General features: G+C 43.1%; 1 protein-coding gene across 11 annotated transcripts; it reads left to right on the plus strand.

Moving 5' to 3' along the window:
• Window positions 1–27: 27 nt before the first annotated feature.
• Window positions 28–23,226, plus strand: SETDB2 (SET domain bifurcated histone lysine methyltransferase 2). 11 transcript variants are annotated; one of them, XR_013956503.1, is made up of 16 exons: window positions 28–85; window positions 493–841; window positions 2,456–2,515; window positions 4,412–4,534; window positions 5,984–6,049; window positions 6,848–6,950; window positions 7,190–7,756; window positions 8,989–9,108; window positions 10,265–10,434; window positions 10,867–11,083; window positions 12,754–12,841; window positions 14,513–14,621; window positions 15,384–15,712; window positions 17,928–18,016; window positions 19,943–22,190; window positions 22,348–23,226. XR_013956503.1 is itself a non-coding variant. In XM_080614480.1 (16 exons), coding segments are annotated over exons 2-16 (2,133 nt in total). In that variant the 5' UTR covers window positions 28–85; window positions 493–828; the 3' UTR covers window positions 20,323–23,226. The 11 variants fall into 11 exon arrangements, 9 of the variants coding, with proteins under 9 accessions (XP_080470606.1, XP_080470598.1, XP_080470604.1 ...); XR_013956504.1 differs by lacking the exon at window positions 22,348–23,226 and adding an exon at window positions 18,455–18,678 and having other exon boundaries at window positions 19,943–20,062; XM_080614480.1 differs by having other exon boundaries at window positions 19,943–20,019; window positions 20,321–23,226.
• Window positions 23,227–24,753: the final 1,527 nt, after the last annotated feature.

A 24,753-nucleotide genomic window follows, 5' to 3' on the forward strand; every position in this document is an offset into this window, starting at 1 on the left:
GTAGGCTCTGCGCATGCGTCATTGCCCCGGCCCGGAGGAGGGCGAGGGAGCGCTGGTGCGCGCGCGCGATGCCCGCTGTGAGGGGGTAGGGGTGGGGGTAGGGGTGATGGTCCTGCGGAGGGAGAGGGGGCGGAGATAGCGGGGTCTTCCTGGCGGCGCGGTGCCCCCTGGCGGGCGTGCAGCGCGGCGCGGTCCGGCTGAGGGCTGGCAGCAGGTACCGTTAAAGCGGAGTCGAGTCAAGAGAGGGTTGTGCCCCGCCGCGGCCGCGTTTTCCATCAGCAAAGCCCCGGGGGAGGCTGCCCCTGTGAGCGCAGCACTGCGGTACATGGGGCCTGTCAGTCGGCGGGCGGGATCGGCCCGGCACGGCCCGCCCCAGGCCGCAGCCTGTCCTCCCCAGACCGAGAGAAACGCGTGCTGGGAGGAGCAGCGGGGTGTGGGTAACCCTGCGCCTCAGCGTGGCACCGCACGGCTTTCATCCTTTTCTCTGCTTAGTCCCCAGACGAGGTGAGAGGCGTTGGCCAGAGGAGGGTGGAACGTGCTGGAGCAAGGCCCCGAGTGGTGCACGAGTATCCCAGGACCGACCCAGCTTGGGCCTTGACCGGAGGCTGGCCCTACCACAGGCTCACCCCATGTCAGCCCAGGGCAAGTGCTGGCCCAGCTCTTCCAGCCTGACTGGCAGACCAGCTCCTGTCTGCAGGCCCCTAGCGCTGACCCCGCAGCGGTGTTGGAGGACAGCGAGATCAACACAGGGCTCTCCTACCTGAGCTGGGCTCAGTGCTGGTGATACCACAACGAGTGTAACAACCCTCCATACAGCCGCCCCAGAAGATGGAAGACAAAAGTAAGCCTTAAAACAGATATGTTTTAAATAGTCAATGGGCAGATCATGTGACAAACTTTTCTAGGAATCGGCAGTCTTCCCTGTCAACCAAATGAAATTTCTGTTCCAGAGTGAATGGATATGTTTGGGGGGGGTTTTTACAGTTATAGTATAGAAGAGATTAAGTAGCTAACTTATAAGTAAGGCGCATTTTATGTTCTGTGTTGTTAGAGGTGATAGTCAGAAATTTGGTGTCTTCAGTTTGGTTGCAGAATGCTGCCTTACTTCTCCCTAGAGGTATTACACTGCAGATATCTCACTTTATCTGTTGAGAAGCGGATTTGGTTGTTTTGTTGTTTGTTTTTTACCTGAAAATGCCTTATTTTTTTCCTAAATAAATCAGTTTGGTTGCAATACTGCTGTTCTGGCAGCATTTGAAAAAAGAGAGAAATGTGAGCTAATAGGCAGTGGGGATTATGTAGGCTCGGCTGAGTGTGCTGGAAAGTGTGTGTCATCCTGTTATAAAAATTCAGTCTTAGCCACGACTGATTCCGGATATTTTATTCAGATTGTTTAAGGGTAACAGGCAATAAGCAAGCAGCGCTGGGTGTGCAGGGGAGTCTCCACTCCACCAAAGACGTACACCTCAGTGTCGTTTCCCGCTACATTTATCCTCTAAAGTTACACGCCTATACATATTCATGATCTATCCCCACTTCGTATTATAATGAGCTACAAGGTCCTTTGCACATGCGCAGTGCCTCCCCGTGGTCGTGGGCGAGGGTCTCGGGATGAAGTAAATGAGCCTTCCTCTTGTGAGTAGGGGTCTTCAAGATGAAGTAAACGAGTCTTCCTCTTCTTAGACTTTTCATCTTTGGCACAGTTGGACGCCCCAGTGGTTACACAATTAGCTGAAACCAGCCATATCTGTAATTCTTCTGTTAACTAGCAAAGATTTAGAACAGGGTGACCTTCCTGCAAAATTTATTGCAGGATGGGCAGGCAAGGAGTATTTCAAGCTAGCAGATGTGTGGGAGGCTCTGTCTTTGAACTAACTGATAAGTAGAAGGATGGTGTGAAATGTTATACTTTAGAAGGCTCCTGTGAAACAATTAACTCATGTTTAGTGGGGCCCCTAAATTCCACAGACTTATACCATAGTTTTCTTTCTACAACTTAAGTTAAGCAAAAAGTACTTTAACTCTATATTTTCCAGGTACTAGCGTTTCTTATATCAAGCCCCCTGTATCAGTTTGACACTTACACAAAACTTAAATTCATTCACTCAATGTCAACATTACAAAACCTATAGCCATATAATACATAAACTTTACTTGATCAGCAAATTTAATAAATTTAATAAACATTTAAGTTTATTACAATCCTGTGACAGCTTCATGCTGGAGGGATAACAAGAAGTTACCTAAGTAAAAAAGGATTTCCTTACAGAGCTTGTTTCATCTGAGTGTTTGTCAGCTAAGTCCTGACAAGATGTGGAATGGCTATTTCACCGCACAGCCCTCCCACTGATGCCTGCTGCAGTATTTACTGGTACAAATTTTAGAAAGCTAAGTAACTGCAACCATTTTAATTTCTCACCTGATCTCTTACTTGTTCATTCTGCACCTCTTGCAGCACTGGGTGACTTCCTTGAAGTGGAGAACCTTACTGCTTCTGGGGAGGAGAAACTTGAAGGTAGGATAATTTTGATTTGTGGAGGGAAAGGGGAAAGTAGTATATATTTGGCACCACTTCTGGTGTGAAAATGGTAACCAGAAAACAATAGTTTTGTCTTCTATAGTGTATAAGATGTCAGTTAGCAGCACTACAGGTCTTATGTACGAAACATGCACCCAAGTATTTTTTCCGGTAGCTGGCATGAGTAGCCATGCCCTTGGCTGCTTCTTTTTCTTGCTCCAGCATCATCCCCCTGCACAGTGCTGAAAAAGAGAGATATATGGCAACAAGGATTCTGTAGGAGGGAAAGAAAATCCCTCCAGAGGTAATGGCCTCAGCCAGGTTTAGAGCTGTTGCCACCAGATGCCAGTCCACACTCTGAGTCATCAGATGGTGAGATCATTCTGAAAGCTGATGAGGTAGATGCATCCTGTAGCTGTTTGTTCCCTGTCTTCCTGGCTGGTGTTGACAAGAGCAGCATTTACACTGGAGAGATCAGTGGTGTGGACATCTGTCTTTTTTGAAATGACAGTTATACTGTGAACTTCATATGTGATCTTTTGCTTCTCCATGCAAAACCAATATTTTGCTGCTAAAGTTTTGGAGCACTCCAACATGAGAACTGGGGAAGAATTTCCAAGGTGAGAGGTTTGAGCACTACACACAGTGTAGTATATGTTTTATGGAATCATAGAATCAACTAGGTTGGAAAAGACTTTAAAGATCATCAAGTCCAACCTTTACCCCAGCACTGCCCAAGGCCACCACTAAACCATGTCACTGAAGGCCTTGTCTACATGGTTTGTGAACACTTCCAGAGACGGTGACTCCACCACCGACCTGAACAGCCTGTTCCAATGCCTGATCACCCTCCCTGTGAAGAAATTGTTTCTAATCTCCAGTCTAAACGTACTCTGGTGCAGCTTGAGGCTGTTACCTCTTGTCCTGTCACTTCTTACTTGGGAGCAGAGACCAGCTGTCTTCTTACTCCATCCTCCTTTCATGTAGTTGTAGAGAGCGATAAGGTCCCCACAGAGCCTTCTCTTCTTCAGATTAACACCCCCCCCTCAGTTTCCTCAGCTGTTCCTTATCACACTTGTGCTCCAGGCCCTTCACCAGTTCTGTTGCCCTTCTCTAGACTGGCTCCAGCACCTCAATGTCTCTCTTCTAGTGAGGGGCCCAAAACTGAACATTGGCCTTGCCTTGCTCTGCCCTGCCTTGCCCCGACCCGGCCTTCTTTGCCCCACCTTCAAAGGTACAGAGGCTTGGAAGAGAAGAGCTTCTGAACCAGTAGCTTAAAAAACACTTCTTTAAACAAAATGTTCTTTATAAATATTTCTAGTGGAGGAAGGAGGCACGATATTAGGGTTGCATGAATTACTGCAACTGATATCACTTGGTCAACAAAATTTATCAAACTGCTTTTGAAAACATTTTGAACCTTTTTTCCCTAGAAACCATAACAAAAATATCGATGGGGCAGGATAGCTTGTGTAGTTAAGGGAGGTTACAGCTGCTAACAAAATCCAGATGTCTTTTATTTAATAATATGTTCAGTTCATGGGTTACTTCTATGAGTTTCAGTGGTGATTAATTTATAGTGAGACTATTCTGGGAGAAAGGCTTCCAGAGCACCTTTTGTAGATGTCCTTGAAAATTACTTGAAAAAGCATCATGGGCCATTGGAAGCCGTTCTAGTTTGTCGCTTGGCTTCTGTTTCGCTTTCATTACTAGGTTTAGGAATAGACTTCTGAAAGTTTAAGACTACGGAAGAAGATAGCTGTCCTGCGTGGTTTTTTAGAAGTGCCTCCCAATGAAATGAGTGGGAGCCTTTCAGAAGTCCACTAGGAGCTACTGGTGGCTTTAGACTTCTCAGGAGCTGCACAGACTTGTAAATGGGAATTTGCATTTCAGGTGATTTGAAGACCTTTTGGACACAGTTGGGAGGTAGAAGAGTGGATGCCATATTTGAGCAGGTGCAAAATGTGCTGCTTTTGCTAAAGGAAAAGATCAAGAATGGAACTGCCACAAACCAAGGTTTGAAATCCTTGTGGGGGTTAAGCTGTACTGCTGGGGAGCTGTGGCCTGCTCTGTCTAGGGCTGTGTGTTATCTGTCACAATTCACATATATCTGAATTTAAATTACTCGGTGGTTGTTATTTTTAAGAACTTTAAAAAATATACCTTTTTTCTTTGAAAAAATACTAATAATTTCAGGTGCATTTTGCCATTTTCTCATTTTGCCTGTATACTTTTTCAAACAACATGTGGCTCTTAAGCATATAAAACTGAACTGTTTATTATTGAGAAACAGTTATGATAATGTTTATTCTTGGTATGGCTTGTACCAAGTGAAGATTAATTCTTGAGAAATAATGAAATGTCTGCACTGCCTTGTGTTTTGTCTATCATCAGAAGGTTTAGACTTTCAAGTTGATCTTGGTGAATGGAATGGGTTTGGGGTGGGATTATGATCATGTGTTATTTCATGTCAGAGACACCATTGTAACTTGAAACATTAGCAGAAAAATGTGAGAGCTATGCATTAAACGATTTCCAGGGAAATAAATTTCCTTTATCTACATCAAAATCAGAAGTCTGATAAGCTTGGAGCAGTGCACAAGTTTCTTTTTACTTGCTTATTTAAGTGAAAAAAAAACCCCTTTTTTTTAATGGAGTTGCCTATGTACATGTGTTATATGGATCTTATTACACTTTTTTTTTTTGTGCAAGAAAATGTATGATAGTATAATATGCTTTTAAACAGGTATAGCCACACACTCCGCATTGTAGTGCTTGCTCTAAATTGGTAGTGCATTTTTTGTGTATTTGAGCTGCCACATTGTGGTTTTTATGACAAAATATTACAGCAGTGCGTAGATAAAAGTTGAACTGAAATCCCCAGATGACACAATGAATTTATAGCATAGTGAAATCTGAATTTTTCTATGCTTTGTTCTGTAAAAATTTCAAACTAAAATATTAACATGGATTTTGCTGGCATTTGTCTGCTGCCTTGTAATATTTATTGCATGGGGTAAGAGGTTGAGACAGAACTGGTCTCTTTGTGTTCTTACTATCTGAAGGCCATTCCATCAATTTAGGAGTAAGTCTGCCAAGATCTAGCTCTTATCCAGAAGATGACTAGTCTGATGATGAAGTAAAGAGAAAAACTTACACTAAATTGTGCTTATGGCCATTACTGCTACTGTTTTCTGTGTGCTTGGAGACATTCCAACAGCTTTTCAAAAGCCAGAAGATATTCAGTGCTGATTCATAGCTACTAATATGAGCTGTAATTTTGTAGTAATTAAAGACTGTGGTGCAAAAGTTTCTAATAGTATCAGTCTTACAATGCTCTATTTTATTATTGTGAGGAAACAAATGTCTCTAAAGGGCTTGGACCTTGTTTTCTCTATTATCATTGTCCCTATTATCATTATGTAAGTTACACTTAATATCTGTTTTGTTTTGGGGTTTGCACAGAATGCTGGCAAGCTTGGGCACTGGTGAATGAAGCTGATGTAGGTGATCTCTTAACCTTGGCAAATGGTATGTGCATCTCGATTACATTTATTTGGTGTGTGGATTTAATTTATCTTGTTTTACTCAGCAGGAGCTTGTTTCCCTTTGTTGAAATCAGTAAAATAATTCTGAGAAGCCTGTTAACATTACAAGGAAAAAAACGTAATTATTGGTTTCCTCAGGTACTGGACCTTGGACTGTCACCTGGGTTTGTACTTTTGTGGTTTGTGTGTATGTGCATATGGCTTGTACCAAGTGAAGAGAGTTTGAGTTAGTAAGCCTGATAACTGCTTGTAGACAGCTCAGGTTCATCTTGTGCATGGCTCCACTAGGTGTAATGCCCTGGCAGCCTTTCACCTCAAATCATGAAAAGAGATATGTGTATGTGTTTCATATGCATGTTGTCTCCATGAACTTCGAAAGCAAAATGAGCAAATCACCTGGTCATCTGTGAAAGAGGGTACATTTTCATGATACATTTCTGCCTTGGGTTTATCAATGCACACCTAAGTTTTACCCTTTAGGAGAGAAGAAAGGAGAGAGAGGGAGAGGAGGAGCAGGATAGAAGGTATGAGAGTGTGTCTCATGTCAGCTAGTCACTCACTTGCAAACCTATATGCAAACACATTATTTTTGTATAAATTATAAAAAGCAGTAGGTTTTTTAGTAGGGCACTTGCTAGCATGCTCTTTGTTAGCTGTAGTTCATAGCAATGCATTGGTTTTAATGTATTTTGGCAATTATCTCTTCAGTGTCTAAAGTAAGTTTTATTATAACTAGAAGTGTGGATTGATGAAGTTTTTGCTTGCATTCAAATTTTTGCAGTAAGTGATGTGTTTGACAGAGATGGCATACGGGAAACCAAACCCAAATTGCAGCCTCTTCTTACAGATGACAACACTGCGAAGTCTGTAGAAGGTTCTCAAAGGTCAGTGTATTTATTCATTTATTCTCATTCGTTGTTTACCATATTCTTTAGTGCATTTGAGAGATTTTAATCTCTCTTGTATTTCTAAATTCATCATTTTCAACTCAGTTTTGAATGCTGCCAGTTTTTAAAGTGAAAGTATTTTTAATTTGTCCTACATGAAAAACCTGAGGTTCTGAGTAGTTTTGTTTTCTAAGCTGTTGCTTTTCTTTTTTTCCTTTCTTTTTTATTCCAAAAAGCAGAAAAAATGAGATGGAAAAAACAGGTTCAGGGAGTAAAGAAGCATCTAGTAAAATTCAAGATTTACCTTCAAACCTGCAGTATCAGAACCACAAGTGCTCTAGTGCATGTCTTGCCAACAGAGCAGCAGGCTTCTACAAGGGTGAAAATCCTCTTAAGATACCGATCCTGTTTCGCTTCCAAAGACGCCATGCAAAAGCAGACTGCCTTTCCAAACCACTGGATGTGAATTACAAAGCTCCATGCGGTCGAAGTCTGAGAAGCTTTCAAGATGTACAAAATTATTTGTTTGAAACTGAGTGCAATTTCTTATTTGTTGATTATTTCTCCTTCAACACATATGTACTGCTGGGCAGGAACACTGTAAATCCAGAACCCCTTGTGTTTGATTCTGATATTAGCCATGGAGCCGAGTCTGTGCCAGTTTCCTTCTGCAACGATATTGACTGTGCAAGATTACCTTATTTCAAATATCGAAGGGCATCGTGGCCACGTGGATATTACCTCAACAACTTATCCAGCATGTTTGTTGATTCATGTGGCTGCACAGATGGCTGCATTGATAGGTAGGTAGAAAAATTCCAGTCAAGTGGCGCGTGATGCCTCAATGGTAGGGCAGTGGTGTAAGTCTGGAGGCACACAGTACCAAACAGTGCTAAATAACATAGGACCAACACTGCTGGAGTGTCTGGTAGTTGTCTTGTGCCATGCTCTGTGTTGACTGACACCACTGTGTCTTTGTCTTCTGCAGAACTTGGGTGCTCCTACCCGTGCAGCCCCTGTTGCAGGGGAGGAGGCGATCAGCAGGTGGATTACTGTGTTCCTTTCCCTTTCTTCCTAAATTAACAGTGCTACTCCTTCTGGTGGAGCTGGGAGGCAGATTTCTCAGCTTTGGGAAAGGAGTGGGAGAGGGAGAGTCTTGTGCCAGCAGAGGAAAGCTCATTTTCCTGGCAGGCAGGGAAGGATCCTGCATGACAACTTCTGCTGCAACTCCTGCTGTGGGATGTTGTCCTATAGATGAATGAGACAGCTGGAGAGACCAGATCATTTGGAACTTGGGAGGTTACTGAGGACAGAGGAGGAAACTTCCCCATACATAACCTCTGCATCTCATCCTTCCCCTTGTCTAAACAGAAATTAGGGGTCACAGAACACATTAATATTCTGTTGCTCATTGCTGTCTTTTTCTAAAGCTCAGTAACTCTGGGCTATGTAATACTCCGTAGGAACTTGCCACAGTTAGCAAATGTGAGTTTGGTGATAATTTTGTCCACTTTCTTGAAGGGTGTTTGTGTGATCTATGCCTGCAGGTGTTACTTGGTGTTGAATCCATTTTGTATTATTGATAGCAGGGCAGTTGCATGTGCTGGTGTGCAGTATTATTGCCCATAAGCCAAATAAAGCTTGAAATCACAGTCTAATGTAATGAAGCCTCAGTAATTAAAATTACTTAGTTTCAGCTGAGCAGTGAGGAACAGCAAACACATAGCATGCTGCTTCTTTGCACTTAATTCTCCCAAGAGCTGAGATGCTTTTGATATGCAGTTTTGGGGTCCAGGATTTGATCCATCGGGTCTTTGGAGTTGTCATGACATGAGATGGTGAAGACCAGTATTGTTGCCTGAGTTCTCCAATCCACAGTGTGAAATTCTTCACTTCTTGGGGGCAAGGGTGGGAGGGAAAACAGGTATATATAAAGGGGTGTGTACAGTCAAGTACATTTTAAATTATCTAGATGTATGTTTGATTTACGCTGCCCCAAATACATTCTGGGATGTTTTACTGATTATTTTTTTAGGTCAAAATGTGCATGCCTACAGCTAACTGCAAGAGGCTGTAGTAAAACTTCTTTATCTACAAGTGGTAAAATGTCCTATGGATACAGTTACAAAAGACTAGAGCGACCTGTTCCTAGTGGGTAAGAAAGACCAACTATTAATTTGTCTGCTCTTACTGTACTCCTGTAGTATAAGTGTTACAGTACTAAAATATCTGCAGTTTCTGGATTACTGAAACTTTCCATTTTTGTCACAATTTTACTGACAGATCAGGATGACAGAAAAATAATTAATGTCATTTGAGTAGTGGAAGCAATAAAACTCTTTTGTACTGCAGGAACTACGATTTTCACAGCTTAGCTCAAGGTCCAAGAAGAGTATGAAGTATTAGCTAGTTCAGGAGCTCAGGCCATATCTGGCACATATGCTGGTTCATTCAGGCATGCCAAGGGGAGGAGGGAAACAGGAAGGAAACTTTCCACAAAGGAAGGAGATGTGTCACAAGAGCATTACAGCATGTGTCAGCCAAAGAAGTAGGAAGCAGTAGCCACCCTTGTTTTTTGCCCTATGTCTTGTCTACCCATTTGCTCAGTGGGACCAGAGTCCTAAAGAAATATGAGCCAGCTGCTGTTGCCAGACTTGGTTATATGCGACTCTTCCAAGTGTCTCTAAAGCCATCACAGTGCTGCAAGTATTTGCCCTTTCTCTTATTCAGGTCCCATGGATTATTAATATATGGCCTAGGGAAGGTGCCAGGAACTCAGATGTTTAGGAGAGAAATTGTGCAAAGTAGCTTGCTGCAATAGCTAAGGGCTGAATCCATAAGCTTAAGGACCTCTTTCAGTCCTTTTTTGCTGTGTGATGTTAATTTATGGTTGGTGTGCAGAATTAAAGCTGCCAGTAAGCCTAGAAACAAATGCAAAAAAACCAAAACAAAACACAATTGTGAATTCTTTTAGAAATGTTTCATTAAATTCTAAAACCCATGACAGATTGGCTCTGCTATAATCTGTTCCACCATAGAAAAAAGGTGCTTCACAGGGATTTCTGCTTCTGTATGATTAACTCCTATAAAACAAAAAGGTAGCGTTTACTTGTCTACTTATACCAAAATCTGGCTGACAGAGTATTAAAATTGATGAATCAGCTATCAAGAAAGTTATGGGCTTCAGAGCACTGCTCCATAATCAGTTTTAGTCAACTGCTTTGTTAATGCTTAGGAGGGAAATTAATAGCAATGACTTTGTTTTGGTAATGCATTCTTTGACACTGTTTTGTTTTGCTTCCTCTTGACAGAATTTATGAGTGTAGTGTGTTGTGCAGGTGTGACAAGATGATGTGTCAGAACAGAGTTGTACAGCATGGCATTCAAGTCAGGTTGCAAGTGTTCAACACAGAGAAGAAAGGCTGGGGCGTCCGCTGCCTAGATGATATCGACAAGGGGACTTTTGTCTGTACTTACTCAGGTAACAAACGGTGGCCCATAGAATATGTAGAGTGTAATACTCCCTATCCTGTGGCCTGTGCCCTGGAATTTTTTTGAGAACAGGGAAATACGGGGTTGGAAGAGAAGTGAGTCAACAGTCTTAACTTGCAAGATGGTTAGATGGATGAAGAGCCTTGAAGATCTCTGCAGTGTGATGGTGCAAGGCAATCAAAAACATTCCGGAGCCAAGCCTATCTCAGACTGTTGATTTTTGCCTCACAGGTCTGTGCATATTGTGTGCCAGGGCTAGTTCTTCTTCAGTATAAATGCATTCATATTTTGCTTTCCCAAATAATGTTCGTGGTTGCTGGTTGTTCTTATGTAAGTTTGAGCTGTAATAGCAAGTGTGACCCATCTTAGCAAGCAAGTAATTTAAAATATATCTATCTTCCCCCCTCTCCTTTCTCCTCAGGCAGATTAATGAGCAGAACTGAAGTTCAAGTACTGGGAGATGCTGGTCAAGAGCTGAAAGAAAAGAATGCTGTGAATAACGGAGGCCATGGCTTTTTTTCCAAAAAAAGAAAACTTGACACCGATTGTTCAGAACTAGTGCAGACTGGCAAAAATTACATTCCTGAGAAGCAAGGATCTTTCTCTCAGATTTTGGATAAGGAAAATAAATCAACCCTGTAAGTTTACCAAAGCAAACTTAGGCACAACAAGACTAATATTCTGCTGTTCTAGAAAGTCCTTTGTAAAACTTAAAGTATAACTGCATGTCCTCACCTGAGGGTGGTGTGTTGGGATTTTTTTCTCAACTTTTTTGTTAATTTCTGATTATTTCTTTTAGTGGGACAGTTTTTCCTCTGTTTTCATTTCACTTACTGTGTGCACTACTTGGCATTTTTAGAATTCCGGTTTCTTTCCTGGGTGGAAGGTTTCTTCCTTGATCTGTTCAGGGCATTCATAATTGTCCTAATTTGAAAGAATTAATAAAAAATACTTGAGATAAATGATTTAAAGATACTTGATGTCACTGAAGAATTTGATAGCAAATGAGCCACCAATTGTCCTGTCCTTTGCTCTCAGTCTCTAAACCTCTTGTTCTTTGTGACATAACCTTTCCTGCTGGGAGCCTTCAGCTTTCCTTTAAGGAGTATGACACCACCTCACTTTTGCAGTGATTTATGCAAAAGTTCTGGTCCTGTGTTCATTTTACAGTCAGGGTTTCATAGTCTATCAGGATTCTTAAAATCTAATTACTGCAAAATAACCATGTGCCTTTGTGAATAGCCTTTTCAGAGAGCAGTCAGGAGCTTGTTTTCTTAAGACTTTATTCCTTGCTCTGCCACACTGCTTTGTAAAAACTGTACTGCTCATAAATGATTGCAAATTCTTGCTCATTTCATAGTAGATGATTATTGTAGATAATATTGTAGAACTCAGGACAGTGTGCTAAGCTTGACATGTCATTCACTCAGATTGCCTTTAAAAGGACAAACAATGTTATGTAATATTGTCACAACTTCTCGTGGCTACTGCACCTTTTGAATTTAGAAAGGAGTTTAAATCTTAAGAAATCCTCAGAGAATTGCATTTGTTGCCATTATCAGTAGCCCAAAGAAGTCTCACGTTGTTGTCTTGTGGCAAGAAAACACATCTAAATGTTTTACGTTGAAAGTTTTCTTGAATAAGAGCTGTTACTTTTTGCTAGACATTGCACAGTTACTAAGATTAGTTTTGAAAGTGGTGTTTTCTGCTGCACTCTGAATGTAATTCAAATTAATATGATTTTAGATGTTTTAAATGTATATGCCAAACACTGTTTCCCATCCTTTCTCAACCTTCTGCTGTGAAGGAGTGAGGCTGTTCTGTGGGAGAGTATTTTCTACAGCTGGTATATATTGCTCATCTCCCCCTCTGTCTTCCTCTCTATCCCTTGTTCCCACAATGTCTTTGTTTTCTTGTTTGAAAGCTGCACTGTCAAAACTGTTGCAAGTAGTAGCAGAAAAAAGGCAAAACTCTTGTCTGTAGGTGCTCTATTTTGAGATTATCTAATATTTCAATAGTAAAAAACAGAGAACTTGGTTCTCAGAGGAGAACTGGGAAAAGATGTAAAAGCAGTCGCTCATCTCTCAAAGTATGAACAACTGGGGATTTTTTACAAATGCTATCAAGAACCTAATCTGTGTCCTCAATTCTTAAAGGCAAAATAGTCACAGAACTTGGGGCAAGGCCAGACAGCAGGCTCTGCTGTAGTCTGTTCTTTATGAACTAGAGATTGTTAGAGAAATGTATGTATAAGAGATACTTATGGCTCTTTTTGTCTTTATAATTTCCTTTTGACCTTTCTGCACAGGGTTCATCTAAGGAATTTAAGCATTGACATTGCAAGAAGGTCTGGAACTAGAACAGTTATTTTTCATAATCACCAGCAAAAAATGGTAGTAAGTGGCTTTAATAGATTAATTTTTCACTGTGCTGAATACGTATGTTAATTTTGTCCTTTTCATTTTATACATTTAAATAGTTCTAATGATCTTTCTTCACTGAACTGTATCGCACTGTCAGTTAAGCTGGTGTACTGGAAGCTATAACCCATCCCTTCTCCATTACCAATCTTTCAATATGTTCCCTGAGACCAGCGTTAACTACTCTCACAGCCTTCGCTTCCCCACCCTTCACTTACACTCCAGCCTTGAGAGTCTTAAGAAATCATTCTCCCCGTCCTGTTTCATCTGGGTTAGAGTTAATTTTCTTCCTAGTAGCTGGTGCAGTGCTGTGTTTTGTCCTTAGTCTGAGAACAGTGCTGATAACACACCAATGTTTTAGTTGTTGCTGAGTAGCAGTTATGCTGATCAAGGACTTTTCAGTCTCATGCTCTGCCAGTGAGGAGGGGCACAAGAAGCTGGGAGGAAGCAGACTCAGGACACCTGAACTAGCCAAAGGGATATTCATAGAATCATAGAATGGTTTCGGTTGGAAGGGACCTTAAAGATCATCTTGTTCCAAACCCCCTGACACAGAACATCATGCTCAATATATAAACTGGGGGGAGTTAGCTGAGAGGGACTGCTCAGGGACAGGCTGGGCATTGATCAGCAGGTGGTGAGTGATTGCATTGTGCTTCACTTGTCTGATGGGTTTTATTCCTCTCTCTGTCATCTCCCTTTTCATTACTACTACTGCTATTATTATTGTTACTCTTAATAATAATTTTATTTTAATTTATTTTATTTTATTTATTTATTTTAATTTATTTTAATAATAATTTTAACTTTATTTCAGTTATTAAATTGTTCTTGTCTCAACCCATGGGTTTTACAGTTTTCCAGTTCTCCTCCCCATCTCACCAGGGGTGGGCAGTGAGCGAGTGGCTGTGTGGTATTTGGTTGCTGGCTGGGGTTAAACTGCAACGCTCCCCCTCCACTGCCTCTTGTAGTTAACTGCAGAGGTAGGGGGTCAGAATGATAATATTCTTGTGATGTCTCCCCAGCAAATGACACAGCAGGGAGAGAAGGAAAATCTCAGGAGCTGGACACAGTTTTGTGATGCAGTGCAGCAGCTGGGAGGGTTTGATCTGACCTGGGTGTGAAGTGTTGCCTGCAAATACTTGCAAAGGAGGGAATCTAGGGAAACTTACTCTGTAGGTGTCATTGGTTTCATTGCACTTAAGAAATGCACATGGGATTTTCACACTAACATTTGGCAGCACTGTCCATTCTCAAGCTCATATAACTAACTGCCTTTTTGTGGTGGGAGAGGAGAAATGCTGCCACATCTGTTCATTTTATTGAAATGGTGTAAAAAGCATGTCTGGGCTTTGGCTCAGCAACGTACACAAGCGTATTTAAATTCTGGTGAAACTGTGGGACCTAGGCACTTACTTGGGTATTTTATTGGGCAGCAAGCACTTTCCAGGTTATTCTGAATGATAATTTGAAATGAAGATAAACGTTGCATTGCAGTAACTTTTGAAACGTACCCATAGCCATTACAGTAGGTTTGAAACTTCAACCCTAGAGTCCTAAAAGCCACTTGCTATCCTGTGTTGACCCAGAGTTGCATACAGCAACAATACATCACAACCTATTCATTATCTTTTATTCTGTTTAAAGGAAATTGATGCAATGGTGCACAGTGCCAGCTCAGATGAAGATAATAGTTCTCAGATTCATCAGTCAAGCAAAATGAAATTAACCAGTGGAACAAAGACAGGAAAAGAAAGTAGGTTTGCAGAGCTATAAATACTGCAATGTTAGTACAATTGTGCCCCATCAGGTGATAGATGTAGAAATGTCGAAAGTGATGTTTGGATGTGGGCAGGCCTGTTCTCAGACTAGAATGATGTTGTCTGCATAATGCTTAGGCTATCTTAAGAGAGTTCAGTGGTACAGGAGGTATTGCTGCCTTGCATGATAGATTACATTAACTGGTACAGGGCAGTCTTTTGCCTGCAAAGTTGATCTTGGGTAGTGTTGAGCAGTCCTGACAGCAACTTCTCAAATCCAGTGCAATTGTGGGAGAGTCAGACTTGTGAATCTTACTGTTACACCTAGTACCTGTTCCAGTCAACAAAAATTGAAGAGGATATAATGCAGGGGTGGGGGGACCTCAAGCTGGGGAGACAGTTTGAAACTACTTACATCTTGTCTCTGTCTTAGTAACAGTCTGTGATTCTCTCAGAAATTATGGTGGAGATAAAATGAAGATAAAATGCTATGTGAAAGAAGTCAGTCTGGAGTGGGATTTAGAACGAGAGACTAGCTTACTCATGTGAGCAAGTGCTTTAGGCACCGCAGCAGGAATCAGTTATTTGTGGATGAATTGATGAGAGGCATGGAAAAGGGTAGTTGTGTTATAGACTTGTAAATAGAAAGGAAGCTGTGTACATTTTGGAGAACAAAGGTTGGGTGGGTAATAGTTCTGGGACAAACCAGGCAAAGGTTTAGGCTGTCGCTGAAAAATAACTTGCGTGTCCATTGACAGAATTCACTCAACAGCAAAAGGAAGCACATCCAATGGAAATTGGACAGACTGAGTCTGCTGATGTGGACAGTGCAGGATGCGAAAGAAAGAATGTGTCTCTGCAAGGTGCTGATTGTGGCAAGTCAGGTGTGCTGGATGACATGTGTGTTATGAGGCCATCCAAAAACGTACCACTAAAGGCTGACTGCAAAAAGGAAAATCACAGGCAATCGAAAGACCCATTTTGTGAGGAGGCTGATGGTGACAGGAAGCTTCTGAAGAATGCTAATGAAAGAAGTATTTATGTACTGGATGCCACAAAAGAAGGAAATGTGGGTCGTTTTCTTAACGTAAGTAAAAAGTTGCATGTGCTTTCTTGGTTGTCTTAGCTTAAATAAATCGTGCACCTGCATAAATAGGAAAAGTTTTGCACATAAATGCAAACATATACATGTGGTAGGTGCATGACAAGGCAGAGTGTGTGGTGCTTCTTGCATTCTGAACTGACAGAACAGCAGGCTGGGTCACACCGGCTGTTACTGCCTCCCTGAGATAATGCATACTACGTACTAGCTGTCATTCTTAGCACCACTAGTTACTCAAGTCAAATATTCCCCAACAGTGAATGACATCTTTCTCCCAAATTTTTGATCAGCCTTTTTGGGGGGTCCAGAGATCAAATGGCACATTTTGTTGAACCACAAGCCTTCTCCCAGCCTTGTTGGTTTTTGTTCCCAACCATTGTAAATTCTAGCTCGTGCTGATTTAGGGTAAGTGGTGTGATATTGTAGAGTTGTGATCAATGGCTCGATGTCTGGCTGGAGACTGGTAACGAGTGGTGTCCCTCAGGGATTGGTGTTGGGACCAGTCTCGTTCAACATCTTTGTCGATGACATGGACAGTGGGATTGAGTGCGCCCTCAGCAAGTTTGCCGATGACACCAAGCTGTGTGGTTTGGTTGATACGCCGGAGGGAAGGAATGCCATCCAGAGGGACCTTGACACACTTGTGAGGTGGGCTGATGCCAACCTTATGAAGTTTAACCATGCCAAGTGCAAGGTCCTACACCTGGGTCACAGCAATCCCAGGCACAGCTACGGGCTGGGCAGAGCAGAGATTCAGAGCAGCCCTGCAGAGAAGGACTTGGGGGTGTTGGTCGAGGAGAAAATGAACATGAGCCGGCTTCAGTGTGCTCGCAGCCCAGAAAGCCAACCGTATCCTGGGCTGCATCAAAAGCAGTGTGACCAGCAGGTTGAAGGAGGTGATCCTGCCCCTCTACTCTGCTCTCGTGAGACCTCACTTGGAGTATTGTGTGCAGTTCTGGTGTCCTCAACATAAAAAGGACATGGAACTGTTGGAACAAGTCCAGAGGAGGGCCACGAGGATGATCAGGGGACTGGAGCACCTCCCGTATGGAGACAGGCTGAGAAAGTTGGGGCTGTTCAGCCTGGAGAAGAGAAGGCTGCGTGGAGATCTCATAGCAGCCTTCCAGTATCTGAAGGGAGCCTACAAGGATGCTGGGGAGGGACTCTTCATTAGGTACTGTAGTGACAGGACAAGGGGTAATGGGTTAAAATTTAAACAGGGGAAGTTTAGATTGGATCTAAGGAAGAAATTCTTTACTGTGAGTGTGGTGAGGCACTGGAATGGGTTGCCCAGGGAGGTTGTGAGTGCTCCATCCTTGGCGGTGTTCAAGGCCAGGCTGGATGAGGCCTTGGGTGGCATGGTTTAGTGTGAGGTGTCCTTGCCCATGGCAGGGGTGTTGGAACTAGATGATCATAAGGTCCTTTCCAACCCTAACTATTCTATGATTCTATGAAATTTCCCTACTGTTCCATCATATGTTCAGAAAGTAGTCTGTCATATTGTGTATGTATCTGGTAAATAACTCTCAATTTTGACTTGCCAAGAAAAAGTAATGAATTACCAAGTACTGCATCTAAGACAGATGGTTCATAGACATGTTTGCATGTACTCTGCAAGTAACTTGTTTTCTCTTCATTGGCATGAATATGTGTCTTATAGCAAATCTTTGCATATATTTAAGGTGTTCTGCCTTGCAGAGATAATATGGTGTTAAGATTAGTAGCACATATTGCTGAAACCTCTCCTCTGCATCCAGGATACACATGTTCCTATGGGCACCTGAATGACCTTTCACATCTCATATCTCTTTGCCAGTGTACACAATCATTTAATCTATTCCTTGCTCCCTAGTACTGCTCTCCTGGCTGCCAGCAAGAGCATCTGTCATGTACTGAGTATTTGTGGTGCATCCTGAATCTAAGATGAATTCTGTCCATAAATTTCTGGAGGGCAGCTTGATAAAATAACTTGGTTTTCCTAGGCAAAAATACTTTCATAATATGATGGAAATAATACTTGAAAGAGGCATAGTTTCTGCAAACATTAGTGGCAGTGGCACTGAGTAATTGAGATTCTGTGTGGACTGGAGAAGAGAAGGAAGAAACTAACTTTATTAGTGACAGGTATCTGACACAAAATAGGTTCTTTGCCAATGATGAGGTGTTGCACTGTTTCTAATTCAAATATTCCGTTTTACAGCACAGCTGCTCCCCCAATCTCTTTGCACAGTGCATTTTTGTAGAGACTCACAACAGAAGTTTCCCATGGGTGGCGTTCTTCACAAACAGGTGAGGTTTTGGAAGTTGAATGCTGTCCATTCAAGGCACTAGGAGAAAAAGCAGTGCTTAGGTACTAGGAAAGAATACAACAGATAGATATTTGGATCATGAAACCATAAAACTGCCTTCTTATTGGTGACTTATTATTGAGCACTAAACATCGAAAAAATACAGCTGTTTATCACTAATGAGTTTTTATTCAATTTTGCACTGAAATATAGAGGAAAGCTTGATTTTGATGGGTCCATTTCAGTGATAATTTTCAGTGGTAAAACAGGTTTAATTCAGCATGGTCATATGAAAGCCAAGATTCACTGATTCCAATGTTCTGTCTCAAGGAATGGTCAGCAGATCTCTGTCCTGTAGGGCAGGATTAGATCCTACAAGGTCTTAAGGCTGAGACATTTTGTAGGCCAAACAAGCTGGTTCCAGCTCTTCTCCTTGCAGCTGCCAAAAGAAGCAGGACTTCATGTAGCCACACGTGTCCTGGGGAGCTGGCATTATGATGGTGAAAACTTCCTCTGAAAGCAGATGTGTGTCTTCCCTTAGTGGATGACAGGAAGTAAGGCACAGAGAGCTGGTGCCATTGAGACATGAGAAGGCGGCAGCTAAACCCAGGAGGGGAAAGATTGTGTGAATGAAGGTAGCCGATGCATGTGACAGCAGGTGTGGTAGGTGAAAACTTACAATAGAGGATTCATTCCAAACAAACCCCAGGGAGCACTGATCCTCTGTGGAGCCTTGTAGCCCTAGTCCATATGAACACAGATGCTGTGGATTGCGCTGTGAGGAGGGCTTGCAAGAACTGTGAAGACAATGTTTTGAGATATGCCAGAAAAAGCTTTTGTTTAGCGAGAGTCTTTCTTGCTCAGGTGCTTGGTAAAGAATGGTTTAATGGGGACTGAGGTCAGTGGAGAGAGGTAACTAACAGTGGTCAGCAGAAGACACTTAGGGAAGATTGTTGAAGGGCAGTTTACCTGGCTGGCCCTCCTGCTTTCTGGCAATCACCCTTTTGCAGCTTTTCTACATTAAGGATTGCATCTGGATCGTTTAGCTTAATCGTGAACTTGCTCAGTCACCTTTTCATTTGTTTGATGTTTCTGGCCTCCAGAACATCCTAAGGCAAAAAGTTCCAGGTTGCAATTATGTGATATTTGAAAAGTCCTTGTTCTTTGTTCTCAGCCTGCTGCCTGTAGTGCACTGAATGTTCCTTATATCCAGTGAAAAATAATGGAGAATTACTCTCTTTGTAATACTCCTATTTAATTGTTGTTTTCCTCACTTGTCACTCAGCATCTTAGACTGAGGTATTTAATTTGGCATTCATTTGGGGCAGTGAATTGCCTACCTGAGAAATTTCTTCTCTTTCATGTACTGTCAGAGTGGCTGGTCCATGAGTAGCATGTGCTTAATTCTGAGTCTTGGGCTTTCTGCATATAGATAGTGCAATTGCATTAAAACCTGGCTTGTCAGAGCAGAGATGATAGACTTCCTCATCAGTGTATCTAGAGATCTGTTTGAATCTTAATGATGCACTGTACATAGTAAAAATAACAAAACTGTCTGTGTTCTCATTTAGATTTATTCACTTCTGGTTTTCTCTTTTTTTTTTTTTTTTTTTTTTGGGGGGGGTTAGATTTTTGTTTCCCAGAATTTGCCTCTAAGCTAGAGCAGGCTAAACCAGGCTGTTCAGGCTCTGACCCTATTGCACTGCTTGATAAATTCTTTTCTCCTAGGTGTGGCTATTTGCACACTGCATAGCTCTGGTGGGCAAAGCAGCATGCATGTCCCAGAGATTCCTTTTATCTCTTGGCTCTCTCCCAACAAGCTCCCTGCCCCTATAATTTTAAGAGTTGCATGTGAGGGGTTGGTGACAAATTGCAAGCACAGCATTGTTTTACTTGGTTCAAACAAATTGACTGTTTTATTTCTTAGGCATGTGAAAGCTGGAACCGAACTCACGTGGGATTATGGTTATGAAGCTGGAAGCATGCCAGAGATAGAGATTTCCTGTGAGTGTGGAGTTCAGAAGTGCAGGAAAAAAACCTTATAGGCAAAGCTTTATTACTGTCAACACATGTACCTGGAGATCAATATGCTGGAAGGGACTACTGCACAGTGAACAGTACACTTCAGTCTGTGGAGCTAATTATGTTAAATTAAAATGCCTTTCACCTGATCATTTTTTTAAATTTATATTTAAATGCCGCTTTTCTAGTTTACAGAATTTGAACTGTTTGTCATAACAACAGGCATCAAAGTTTTCCTATGCTCCTAGTCTTGTCATCCCTCCCCCTTTTCATTCACAAATAGAGTTCTCAGCGCAGTGGAAGAACTCGGGCTGCTGTGCCATGTTGTCACCAAAATCAGAGACATGCCTGATGCAAAGCAACGGTTGGTTGATGTTTTCTGTGCCCTTCTACAAGGGTGAGTCACCAAAGCTCAGGTTTCTGGCACTCATTATGAATGGAAGTCTGCCTATTTGGGGGCCAAGAATGATTAGAATATATCTAAGCCTGATCGATGCAGTGGGACAGATGGTCTTGAACAGGGATGAGATTAATCAGAACAGTTTTTCAGAGCTGTCTTTGTGCTACATAGTGAGCTGAGCAAGTCCTGCTGCTGCAGAAGGGAAACAACTGGGATTTTTTGGGCTGCATCCTGTCAGGGTCCAATTGGAGGAAACCCCAGTGTCAGACCTTGTTTTGTTCAAGATCCCGTGAGTGAAATGAAGACGCAAACGAGGTCAAGTACTGTAATCGATCAGTTGTTTTACTACAAAAAGACAATTATTATAAAAATGGGAAATTATTGTAATAAAGACAATAGCGACAGGAAAGATTGAAGAAAGGATGGAAATGAAGCAAGGATTTGGGTTGCAGAGAGAGATGTCCCGGGGATCCGTTGGCGTTGCTGGTGGGAGTCCTTCAGGGTTTGTAGTCGGTATCAGAGCAGACTGTACCCCAGGAGTCAGTAGTAGTCGTTGGAGGTGAGTGTCCTCATGGAGTCATCCCCTTGAAGGTACCCTTGGAGGTGTCCTGGTGGAATTGCCCTCATGGTGATGTCTTATGGAGGGTGTCCCTCACAATCCATAGTAGTCATCGGTGGAGAGTGTCCTTACAGAGGTGTCCTTCTGGAATCATCCTCATGGCAATGGCTCCCTTTCGTGATTTCCTTTTTCTTATAAAGAGTTGGTGGGAATACCCCTGTTCTTTATGTCACGTATTACGCATTCCTGGTGGACCAGTTTCCCTGGTCTTGCAGCCGGCTCTTCAACTGCAGTAATCCTTGGGAAAACAAGCAGCAATTCCTCACACCAGTCCTTGAGGTAATGTGCAGAAGAGTCTTAGCTCTTTCCAACTCATTCCTCAGGCAGTGGACAGTGGAGTCCCAGTTCAGCTCCTCACACCCTTCTCCCAGGCAATGGATATTGGAGTCTTATCTCAATTCCTCCCACCCATCTCTGAGACAAAAGATAGGTGGAATTCCATCTCAGCTTCTCACACCAATCTTTGGGACAATGGACAGTGGAGTCTGATTTCACATCAGTCTCTCACACATCCCTCTCCATGTTTATGACACAAAGAAAAGTCCTTGAGAAATCCAGTGTGCCTCATTTCAGTGTCGTGTTGTGCAGTCTGGGACAGAAATCTTTGCAGTGTGGTGTAAGAGAGAAACAAGCTACATAAGGTAACACTGAGTGCAGATATAAGAGGTGGCTCTGAAATGGAGCAAGAGATGGGTGTGCAAATGTGTGGTGTTGGATCCTCGTGCAAAGAAGGTGATGTTGCAGACCGCTTGAAGAACCAGCTCCAAAGATGTCAGCAAAAGTGGTTTAATTGAAGTAAGATGCTGTGAAAGTGAAATAAGACAAAGTTTGATAGCAAGGTTCACTCTGTTACTTACTGCAGAGAGAGGCTATAATAATGATTCAAAGTTACCAACACAAAAACCAGTGTTTTTACGAGGTTGTGTGTGATACTGGTCACGTACCAAAGATCTGCAGTTGGTAAGGGTCTCTCAGCCTCGAGGAGTAACCTTGAGAGGTGTTCCAGATCAAGAGGAGATCACCAGTGTGCAGTCAGCTGCTTAGCAGGGAGAGCTCAAAGAAGGCTCACTTCAGGCTGTCGTGTTCATGGAATAAAGTGGTTGGCGTGCAGTCAAATTACATGTTATGGAAAAGGTAAGCATGAGACTCCTTGTACCCACGACATTCTTTGTTCCTTGATAAATGAGTCTTGGAAGAACAACCTGCTATTCATGTGTTAATTGCACAGCTGGTGTTCAGTTTCCAAGCCCATATGCATCAGTGCTCACCATGACACCCTGTTCCTGTGCAGGTTTTCAGAGAACAGGCTGGAACTAGAGAAGTTTTTGGCTTGGTTATGGCTGAAGCCTTTCCTTCCTTTGGACACTGAACCAAACAACATCAACTTTGGTCAAGAATCGAGAGCATCCATCAGAGGTGGATTTAAAGCTGACCCCGCAGTTCACCTTGCCTTCACTTCCTGAATTTGTGGGCGGTTGTGCGCAGCAGATCACGCAGACCTGTGTGTTGGAATTTGCTCGGCCATTAGCAGGTTTTGTCATTGGATTTGCTGTTTTACAGAGCTGAGAGAAGTGCTGTTTGCAAGAGGTAGTGATGATTCAGGTAATTGCATATGGGAGACAAAAGTGCCTGTGAGAGACTGACAGAATCATAGAATAGTTAGGGTTGGAAAGGACCTGAAGATCATCTAGTTCCAACCCCCCTGCCATGGGCAGGGACACCCCACACTAAACCATGCCACCCAAGGCCTCATCCAGCCTGGCCTTGAACACTGCCAAGGATGGAGCATTCACAACTTCCCAGAGCAACCCATTCCAGTGCCTCACCACCCTCAACAGTAAAGAATTTCTTCCTTATATCCAATCTAAACTTCCCCTGTTCAAGTTTTAACCCGTTACCCCTTGTCCTGTCACTACAGTACCTAATGAAGAGTCCCTCCCCAGCATCCTTATAGGTGCTGTTCGGATACTGAAAGGCTGCTATGAGGTCTCCACGCAGCCTTCTCTTCTCCAGGCTGAACAGCCCCAACTTTCTCAGCCTGTCTTCATACGGGAGGTGCTCCAGTCCCCTGATCATCCTCGTGGCCCTCCTCTGGACTTGTTCCAACAGTTCCATGGCCTTTTTATGTTGAGGACACCAGAGCTGCACACAATACTCCAAGTGAGGTCTCACAAGAGCAGAGCAGAGGGGCAGGATCACCTCCTTCGTTCTGCTGGTCACACTCCTTTTGATGCAGCCCAGGATACGGTTGGCTTTCTGGGCTGACAGCGCACACTGAAGCCGGCTCATGTTCATTTTTTCATCGACCAACACCCCCAAGTCCTTCTCCGCAGGGCTGCAATCAATCTCTGCTATGCCTAACCTGTAGCTGTGCCTGGGATTGCTGTGACCCAGGTGTAGGACCTTGCACTTGGCATGGTTAAACTTCATGAGGTTGGCATCAGCTCACCTCACAAGCGTGTCAAGGTCCCTCTGGATGGCATCCCTTCCCTCCGGCGTATCAACCGAACCACACAGCTTGGTGTCATCGGCAAACTTGCTGAGGGCGCACTCAATCCCACTGTCTATGTCACTGAAAGATATTGAACAAGACCAGTCCCAACACCGATCCCTGAGGGACACCACTCGTTACCGGTCTCCAGCTGGACATTGAGCCATTGATCACAACTCTTTGCATGCAGCCATCCAGCCAGTTCTTTATCCACCAAGTGGTCCACCCATCAAATTGATTTCTCTCCAATTTCGAGACAAGGATGTCATGCGGGACAGTGTCAAACGCTTTGCACAAGTCCAGGTAGATGACGTCAACTGCTTTACCCCTGTCCATCAGTTCCGTAGCCTCATCATAGAAGGCCACCAAATTGGTCAGGCAGGATTTCCCCTTAGTGAAGCCATGCTGGCTGTCACCAAGCACCTCCTTTTTTTTCATGTGCCTTAGCATGCCTTCCAGGAGAATCTGCTCCAAGATTTTGCCAGGCACAGAGGTGAGACTGGTCTGTAATTCCCCGCATCATCCATTTTCCCCTTCTTGAAAATGGGGGTTATATTTCCCTTTTTTCCAGTTGTCGGGAACTTCACCTGACTGCCATGATTTTTCAAATATGATGGCCAGTGGCTTAGCAACTTCATTCGCCAGCTCCTTCAGGACCCGCAGATGGATTTCATCAGGTCCCATGGCCTTGTGCACATTCAGGTTCTTAAGATGCTCTCGAACCAGATCCTCTCCTACAGTGGGCCTAGGGTCATCATTCTCACAGTCCCTGCGTTCGCCTTCCAAGACTTGGGTGGTGCCGTCAGAGCTTTTGCCAGTGAAGACTGAGGGAAAGAAGTCATTAAGAACCTCAGCCTTCTCCAAATCCTGGGTAGCCAGTTCACCTGATATCTCCCGGAGGGGGCTTATGTTGTCCCTAGTCTGTCTTCTATTTGCTATGTACCTATAGAACCCCTTCCTGTTATCCTTAACTTCCCTAGCCAAGTTTAATTCTAACTGGGCCTTAGCTTTCCTAACCTGGTCCCTAGCTTCCCGGACAGCATCCCTGTATTCTTCCCAGGCCGCCTTTCCCTGCTTCCACCTTCTCTAAGCTTCTTTTTAACTTTGAATTTTCCTGAGCAGCTCCTTATCCATCCAAGGAGGTCTCCTGGCCCTCCTGCTGCACTTCCTTCTAGTTGGGATGCAACACTCCTGAGCTTGTAGCAG

The sequence above is a fragment of the Psittacula echo genome (assembly GCF_963264785.1).
Source record: "Psittacula echo genome assembly, chromosome: 3".
NCBI classification, from domain to species: domain Eukaryota; kingdom Metazoa; phylum Chordata; class Aves; order Psittaciformes; family Psittacidae; genus Psittacula; species Psittacula echo.

Coding starts and splice junctions, on each gene's coding strand:
- SETDB2 (XM_080614472.1), top strand. Junction 6,050..6,847: donor TCTCTTAACCTTGGCAAATG/GTATGTGCATCT, acceptor AAATTTTTGCAG/TAAGTGATGTGTTTGACAGA. Junction 9,109..10,264: donor GAGCGACCTGTTCCTAGTGG/GTAAGAAAGACC, acceptor TCCTCTTGACAG/AATTTATGAGTGTAGTGTGT.